Below are 9,029 nucleotides of genomic sequence, written 5' to 3'. Positions count from 1 at the left end.
AAAAAAAAAAAAAAAAAAAAAAAAAAAGAAAGAAAGAAAAAAGAAAAAACGACTAAAAAGCGGATCGACAGGGATCGAGTTTCAACCGGTCAACCCGTCGATCGCTGTTACAAAACTTTGGAACGATTATAACGCGGGATAAATCGATAGCTGCCTCCAATAATAAATATTTTTTCACGTTCCTCTTTCACGTTAGATTCGAAATCTCTATAGAGATATTCCAAGCTGTTCCCCTCCCTCTCTCGTCGCCTATATTCCTCTCGAATTTGTCTCGCGGATCGACGACACCTCCGCGCCTCGAAATAACCGAGTGGCAGCCGAGTTGCCACGGGAAGGCCGGCAGTCATTAATTATAATTAATATCGGTGCCGATAATGGCAGTTGCCGCGCTCCATATATCGGCGGAACATAGATCGGTGAGAAACGCCTCTAACGTGTAAACGGCCGCTATATACGTCCGTATAAATTTCCATCTTCCATCGAGATGATCGTCGTCGATGTTACACAGCCGCCAGTCCATACGAGTGGTGGTCAATTTGTAATAGTAGTAGTAGTAGTAGTAGTAATAATAATAGCAGTAATAGTAGTGGTGGTAGTAGTCAATTTCGCTCGGTTGTTGTTGGCGAGTTGGAAAAAAAAGGGGATGGGATGAAAAACGGAAGTGGAAAGACGCGGAATAGACGGCGAGCGGGCGAAGGGAGAAAGAGATAGCTGTATAAGTCGGTTCGACTTAAAAGGCATCGACGACGTGGATTAAACGTTGCTCGTTATACGTGTCGTGGTTGTAAATCGTCCTTGTAAATCAATTGACCGGATCTGGCCGGGCTGAACGACCTGATAAATAGGATTAACCGATTTACGGTGGACGGAGATTCGTCCGTTGCTGTATCGATCATAATCAACGATCAACTGGGATATCGCGAGTCCGAAATTAATTTTCGCCCGATTGAGAGAAGGCGAGAAGAAAAGGTGATGGTCGTTTCTTTATTCTCTTCTTTTTTTGTCGTCACGACCGCAGGCCAATCCATGCCAGCATCCGATCGTGATCCTGAGGGACGTCGCCTCGTCGGACATGGAGTCGTTGCTGCGCTTCATGTACCACGGAGAGGTGCACGTAGGTCAGGAACAGCTCGCCGCGTTCCTAAAGACGGCGCAGATGCTTCAGGTTCGAGGGTTGGCCGATGTGAACAGCGGCGCTGCCAAAATTCCTCCTCCCTCGTCCTCCGGCGGGAACAATGGCAGTGCGCCGGTAAATACGAGTTTCAACTTTCGAGATTACAAGCTACCGATTTAAATTTGGACATAGTACGCGGTAATTGGACATTGGATTTTCGGACTTGACAGGCGACACCGCGCAATCCTTGGCAAGACAACGGCAGAGGAGAGTTGAACGAGAGCGGTCTGAGCCCACCACCAGAGAAGAGACCTAGAAGCTATAGCCCACCGTTGGGTAACCACGTGGAGCCCAAGACCGACCTTCAAGAATCGCTTTTGGGCCAGGCATTGGCGGAGGGACCTACGATACACACGACACCCACGAACAACGTTCAGGTACGGCTCTTGAAAAAATTTAAAACGATCGTTGACCACCGTCGAAAGAATATTTTATTCGCGGACAGACTCGGAATAAGACTCGGAAGAGGGATGATTTTTATCGGTTGCAGGCGCAATCTACCGGCGAGGACTCGAATTCCATGTCGGACAACGAGGAGGAGATGTCGAATAACGACAGCATCCTGAACTCGGTGAAGACCGAGCCAAGCGACATCCTGAATGATTCTATGGAACATCACCGTAATTCGTTTCCGGCGCTCTTGGGAATACCAGGTAATTTGATCGAAATTACCTCGCTTCCTTTATTTTTTTTTTTTTTTTTCCCTCGATAAACGTATCGTAACTCTATCTCATCGACTCGATCGAAATTAATATTTTGAACGGTAGAGGGGAGGGGGATCGATGTATCGCACTATATTTTCTATCTCTGTATCTCTTTAGAGTTGATGATCAATGTGAATGACCAGAGACAGGTTTGTGATTATGATCGTACTTGATACTTACAGGACTGATACCAGGACCGTCCGGGATCCACGCGGCGAATCAGGATCCGAATTACGGTAAGTGATCAGAAACCAACGATTCGATTCTCGATTCGGTTTTATTACGTATTCGTAAGCCCAAACTATAATATCCTCCCGTCGATTCCCTCAAGACTCTGGTCTCTCGTTGTTGCGTTGAATGCATGGAACTCTCGTACCTCTCACAACCCTGCATCCCCTTGCCCAATTTACTCCTTTTGGATAAAGAAAAAGGAAATAAATAAGAAAGAATAATTGTTGATAATGAAACGAAAAAAGAAAAATAATAATAAAAAAAGAAAGAAAAGAAAATGGTGAGCAACAGCGTGTCGTAGAGCTACGTCTCCGACGGCTCTTCGAGTTCGTTTGCCGGAACAATATCGATTTTCCTCCGCAAAAATGGCCTGCGATCATTAGAAACGGTATCGTTAGGGTTGCCATGCAAAAGAAAAACTCGATTCTTTTTTTAATAATAATCTCGAATTCTTTGAACGACCCTTCTTGCTAAGGCTAATTGGTCGGCGAGGTACGAATTCGATCGACTGTTTAAAACTGTTTATGGAAAATAGAAATAAATAAGTAAATAAATAAAAATGACGTGAGGGTGGAGGTCTCGGAAATGGCAACGAAGAAGAACAATATACACACGTTACCACATTCAACAAACAGATATATATATATATATATATGTATATATATAAAAAACCTGACGAAACAAAATTAACACATATAAATGTGAAATATTAAACAATTGAAATTAAAAGAGTGCGACAAAAACATTTTGACAAAATACAATCTACGATTCGATCATAAATATTCAGGGAATTAAACAAACAACACGCAATTGGGGGAGGGAAACAGTGTAACAGAAATATAAGAGGAAAAAAATAAATAAATAAACAGAAATAAAGCAAACAAAAAAAAAAAGAATATCAAATATAAACGAACAGAATTGAAAACGAAGGGCTGTGGGAGGACAGAAAAAAAAAATTGAATAGTGTTTAAGGGATCGTACGAGGTTGGCTGAGGACTGACATTGGCTGGTGGTTCCAGGGCGATGGCAGCCCTCTGGAGGAGACGGTTCAAGCTCGAGTTCCGGTTGGTTGCCGGGTACGTCCTCCACGAGGAACGAGCACGCCGGGTCTGGAACTTACCAGAGCGGAGTTCACAACTCGAAAGGTCAGGATCTGTCGTCTCTGCTCCAGCAGCATCACCATCACCATCACCTCCACGCCACCAGCCAAGCGTCGCAGCAACACGCCCTAAATGCCCTGAACTCGCTCAACTCCCTGAATACCGAGCAGCTGTCGATCATGCATCAAAAGTTGCAGAACAATCTGCAAACGTTGCAGCAACAACAACAAACAGCGTCCGCGAAAAACGAACTGAATCTGATGCTTCAATCGTGCGCCAAGGAGAAGATTCAAGAGAGTATGGCGTTGTTCCATCAACAGACCCATCAACAGCGTCGGTTCCACCAGCAGACCGACAACGCGAGCCAATCCGGTAAACCGAAGTGTCCGGAGTGCGGGAAAATCTATTCGAACAATTCGAACCTGAAGCAGCACATCGTGAACGTGCACACGGTTCAAACGGAGTACGTCTCGTGTCACGTGTGCAGCAAGCAGTTCAAGACGAAACAATACCTCCAGATACATCTGTTGTCGATGCACGGTATCCGGAAACGGAAGAGCTACCCGTTGTATCAGATGCAGACACAGATGCAACAACAGCAGCAGCAGCAATCGTCGGGCGGCCAAGTGTCCGGCGGTCAGCAGCAATCGCAACAGCAATATCCGGCTCCGGAGAGATGGTCCGGAGGAGAGGACAAACAGTGATCGAAACGCGTGTCTCGTGTATCGTTGATCGATCGAAGAACCACGCCAGAGACACGTGTGCCTCCCTTGGACCACGTATATAGGGGTGAAAAAGGGAATAGAGAGGGTCGATGAGAGTGGATGCTGGTAATCTGTATAGTTGGCCCTGGAGGAACTCTGATAGATAGCTCGGAATTATTTGGGATTAAGACAACTACGACCTCGCAATAATCTTTGTAGTAGATTTTATTGTACATACGCGAATCGAAAACGTGCGTATAGGGAAGTAAGTATTTTTTTCGCGTGCAGTTACATATAGATAGTTTATTTTTTTTTTCTTTTTTTGGTTCTTTTTCTTCCGCGCGAGTTTTTTGCCTCTCTCTCTGCCCCCTCCCTTTTTTCTTTTTCTTCTTCTTTTTCTTTTTTTTCTTTTTTTTCTTTTATTTCTTTCGGTAGTTAGGTTAAAAGAACGGAGGTAGGCGATAGGCAAGAGGAGGGTGAAAGAGGGTGCTGATACGAGGATTGGCCGACCTATTTTCGTATTGTACCGCAGTGCGCAGCCAATCCTTCGAGGCAGCGATAAGTAAGCCCCCCCGCGATTGGCCAGCGGAGACTTCTTGAAATTCTCGCCGGAATTCTTATCGGTATAAATAGTAGGTGAGGAAGAAAGAAGGATGCGTCAGCCTCGTTTCTTCGAAAAGAGAGTCATTCACGGGAAAACGTCGATAGGGCTGTATTCACCCTTTTCCGAGGATTCGCGGTCTTTAAGGGGAACCGAGGAACGGACGGGCAATTCTAAAGGAATAGCTGAACCGATGAAAATAACCTTTCTAATGGAACCGAATCTTATCCTGAATATTTCTCTCCCCTCTCTCCTCCTTTTCCTCTTTCTTCTCTTTTTTTTCTTTCTCCTTTTTTTTTTTCGAAACGAATCAAATTTCCCTCTTTCCTCCTCCTCTTTTTTCCTCCTCCTCCTTAATGCAAAATCCCTCTGACGAGGCTGCAATTAGATCGACCGAATTGCCGAGGTGTATTTTTATTACAAAGGAAAAAACCGAGCGAATTATTTCGAACGTTTCGTGGCGTTGAAACGAATTTGGGGCGTAATATTCGCTTGTCTTTTACCGTAGTATCTCCGGTATACACTCCGGGATGCTTTTAAAATATTGACACGCATAGCTAAAACTGGTAGCCAGAAACACGGAGGCGCGTTTCATTTGCTCTCTGTCGCTTTCTCATCTTGACGCGTCGCATTTCGCCGCGATAGATATATATATATACACACGATACGTTTGAACGTGTGCGTTTCAGTGCAACATTGTGCACCACCACCACTACCACCACCACCACGTACATGCATACACGTCGAACGTGCCCGCGCACATTTAGGCACACGGAATTACGAGGGCAGAAAGAGATAGACTGGGTTGTATTGATCTCGAGGATTCAACAAACAGCACCTAGTGCCTCCCGCTCCTTCCTCTCTAACTTCACCTTACTCCTCCACCCTCCACCCCTATCTCTCGCTTCCTTCTCCACGTATTTCATAGGATTCGGCTTGTCTTCCGAATGGAGTTCGACGAGCTCTACCCCTCTAATACCTCATTCGATAGTTTCTCTAGTTACCCTACAGTTTCTTTTTCTATTTCTTTTCTACATTCATCGTAAATTATAATCGTTAAATTATATGTATCGCGAGAAATATTACTCAATTTCAATATTACCCGATATTCGAATGGTCTTGGCAATTCTTCTTCGTTACTCAACGTTTACGGTTGTTCATCATGCATATTCAGTGTCATCTTGCCATTTCGTCTTTTACTCTTTTTCGCAATTAGATTTAGCATAATCGTAAAGTTATAGGATATATTTGGAAATATGATGGATATATCGCGTAATCTCGATGCAATATCACGCAAAACGTTAAAGGATCGAAGAGTAAATGGATCTACGCCACTGAATGGCGATCGAATTGTCTATCGTTAAGGTTGCACGGTGTCAGTGTCGGACCAGAGTTTTTCGAGGGTAGAAGAGAGGAAAGTTGGAGGAGGACACGCGATACTCGGCCCTAGTGAGCGTAGGCCACGCGATGCCTAATACACGATCAGCCTACAACCCCCATTGGGAACCCCTGGCAAAACAAACCCTGCCTGGCTTATCCAATTCCACGGCATTTCCACGAATCTCTTCCATCTCTTGTCTGTGCTACCCAACCCTGACGCTCGTAGTTCCGACGTAAATGGAGGTGGAGCATTTGTTTCAGCCACCCCTTTGTCCTCTTCCTTTCTCTCTCTCTCTCTCTCTCTTTGTTCGTTCAATCCTTCGTTCTCGTTTTCTCCGTTTTTACCATCAACCCGCAATCCCTGCCATTCAACCGGTTGGATCGTCTTGGTCTTATTTCCTTGGCGTGAAACTGCGTCACCTTTGAGAGCTACCAAGCTCTAAAAGCACTCGCCGCCTCTGGTTTCACAGACAGGGCGAGGAAATGGTTTTACTTCCTCCTGTCGCCGAAGGTGATGGCCTGGTAACATATGTCTTTCTTTCCTTGTCTTTTTTTTGTGAGATGTGTTTTTTTTTATGTTTGGTATTATGTTTGGAATTAGTATAAATTTAGTAATTTTCATAAATCAAATTGTTGTTTTGGTTTTGAATAATTAATGAATGGTTGGAGAAAAATTTATAAAATTTTTCTATTTTTTTTTCTTTTAATTTTATTTAATTCTGTCTTCTCCTTCTTCTTTTTTTTTTTCCTAATCTAATTTTTTCTCATCATCAATTCAAACGCAGGAAATCTTAGAGGACACTGGCGAAATCGACTCTCCATTTTCTACTCTTCACAGATTAGAGTCATCTATCACCCGGATTCGATCCGGATAACCGTTCGTTTCGGACCTTAGCCAGATTCTTATCAACCTGATAAATCTCCCCGATAAAAAACGTTGGCGTGTCTGTTCCATCGTTTGACCAAACTTACTCCTCGTATACCGTGATAACCTTCGACGTATATTGGGGGAGAAGTTTGGAAGAGTGATGATTACGATAGAAATTGCAAAGGAAAGTATAAAAGTCGATCGCGTGATTATCGCGTCCTAGGAAAGAATGAAAGATCTGCCCGTTTGTGTCACGCGTGTCACGTAGTCGGAGCAAGTTTGCGGGAAATAACTTTCTTCCTTCTTTAATTCCGCGCAGTTGTGTCACTTCTTGCTTCTCCCTTCTTTGTGTGCAACGCTCGGAATACAGATTCCTCTATTGGCCGAGAGCTAAGGGGTGGCGTTAAACTTCCAAAGAGAAAGAACAAAAAAAAGGAAAGAAAGAAAGAAAGAAAGAAGGGAAGGAACCTCGAACAAATAACACGCGAAGGTATGATCGATTAAGTAAGTATAATCTGGCTTGGAAAGTGGTTAGAAAAGGGCAAAGTGGGAGAGACAAAGAGAGGAAAGGAAGAACAGGAAATGAGATGGGATGTAAGGATATTGTGGCCCACTTCGGCGATCAGATACATCGAGGCTTTAGGGTTGGTGGAAAAAAAGATGGCCACTTATAGGGGGGAGGGACAGGGTGGATCGGTTGAAGAATAAAAATGGGATTTCGTACGATAAACGTATACCGTCGAGTTCAAATGTTTGTTCGGTAGATTTCTCTTTTTTTTTTTTTTTTTTCCTCTCTCTTTACCTCGTTGCGTATTTCTTGGTCTTCTTGCTACTTTTTTTTTTTTCTACTTCCCAACGTCCATCTTATCCCCGATTTCCCGCTGGTCCTTCTCGTTTCTTGTCTCCTTAATGTTCCGGAATCCCTTTTTTTTTTCCCTCACTCACCCTCGTGACATCCACGTGTTGGCGGCGCGCGCGAGGGGAGGGAAGGATCGACCGACCCGAAGGGCGGTTCATCCGATATTGCGTCGTCCGGACAAATGACAATTGCAATTCCCTTTTGGAATCTATCGCATTAGTCTTCTGTCCGGACGGCGAATCGTTAGATCGCTGCGTGAAATTACCCGTCCTTATCCTTATCGTTCGTTTCTTTTTCCGTTTTCGATGGCTAGGAAGATCGATGGGAAATTTTTTATTACCGATAATGTTATTTCATCTAAATTCACTTACTTATTTAAAGTGTTATTACCTCGATTTATTCGAGATTGACTGAATTTCGACATGTATGGGGAAGAGTCGTCGACAGAAAATTGACAGGAGGCGCCATTAACGCGAAGAATATAACGCCACGAAATTAGAGCGAGGAAGAGTCACGAAAGCGCTTTGACACACGCTATAAACCCGTTTAACTTCACGAGTTACGTGCCACAGACGTTGCCTCTCGAAATTACGAAAGTTTGGCTCGTCATCAAGAAAAAAAATGACGAACAAAGACCGCGCGCGGCTGGAACATGTGTGTCATACATCGCTCCTTTTACCATTATTCGCGATCCGTGATATCGTTTTAATTTCGTCGATTACTTCCGGGTTAAAATATATGAAAGAAAATGGATAATTCTTGGGTTTTGGGATTCCAAGAAAATTTCGTAACGTAGAAAAAGAAGGAAAAAATATCGTGGGGTTAATTAAAGGAGTTAAACCCACCCTTTCTTGCATCGAACGGCGAACGTCTTAATTAAATAACTCTGTAATTAACGATTCGCGTTATTTTCTTTTTTTTTTTTTTTAATTTGCTAATACGACACGTTCCCGTACCATCCACCAATTTAAATTTCCCAATTTCTGAGGAACATTGAATAGAATTCATCTACTGTATGCAGGAATACTAGACTTGTTCCGGCCGGAGCGTATCGATTGTTCCGCGTCGAACGTAGAGGAACGATAGAATGAGATTGGGTTTCACGGTTGCAGCAACGACGGATGGGGTGGTGGTGCAGCACACTTTAGCAGGAAGATTGATTAAGCTGCCGCAGCCACCGCCGCCCACGCGAGGTATATTAAAGACGTGACCCGACATAAAGGAGAACCCCCTTCGTCTTCAGCTACCATCCGTCTCTTTCTCCCCCTTCATCCACCCCTATCTTCTCTCTGACCACATTGATTTTCCACGCCACTCTCTCTATCTTCCATCTTACCTCTCTTTCTCTTTCTCCATCCTGTTTCCTTGCGTCTTCTTCTTCTTCTTCTTCTTCTTCTTGCTCTTCCTC

The 9,029-nt window shown here is 44.0% G+C and overlaps 1 protein-coding gene across 5 annotated transcripts in view; it reads left to right on the top strand.

The window, feature by feature from the left end:
• LOC102680785 (protein abrupt-like) overlaps positions 1 to 9,029 on the top strand; it is a 57,543-nt gene that overhangs the window by 39,138 nt on the left and 9,376 nt on the right. For 2 of the 5 annotated variants that reach the window (XM_006609596.2, XM_031515216.1), the window contains exons 4-7: positions 1,019 to 1,249; positions 1,345 to 1,551; positions 1,665 to 1,827; positions 2,061 to 2,114. In XM_006609596.2, coding sequence (XP_006609659.1) covers positions 1,019 to 1,249; positions 1,345 to 1,551; positions 1,665 to 1,827; positions 2,061 to 2,114 — 655 coding nt within the window. Of the gene's footprint in view, positions 1 to 1,018; positions 1,250 to 1,344; positions 1,552 to 1,664; positions 1,828 to 2,060; positions 2,115 to 3,128; positions 4,179 to 7,081; positions 7,408 to 9,029 lie in introns of those variants that run through there. The other 3 variants (XR_004151858.1, XM_031515215.1, XM_031515217.1) reach the window with 3 other exon arrangements.

The sequence above is a fragment of the Apis dorsata genome, unplaced genomic scaffold (assembly GCF_000469605.1).
Source record: "Apis dorsata unplaced genomic scaffold, Apis dorsata 1.3 scaffold_58, whole genome shotgun sequence".
Lineage (NCBI taxonomy): Eukaryota > Metazoa > Arthropoda > Insecta > Hymenoptera > Apidae > Apis > Apis dorsata.
This window is presented reverse-complemented; position numbering and strand designations above follow the sequence as displayed.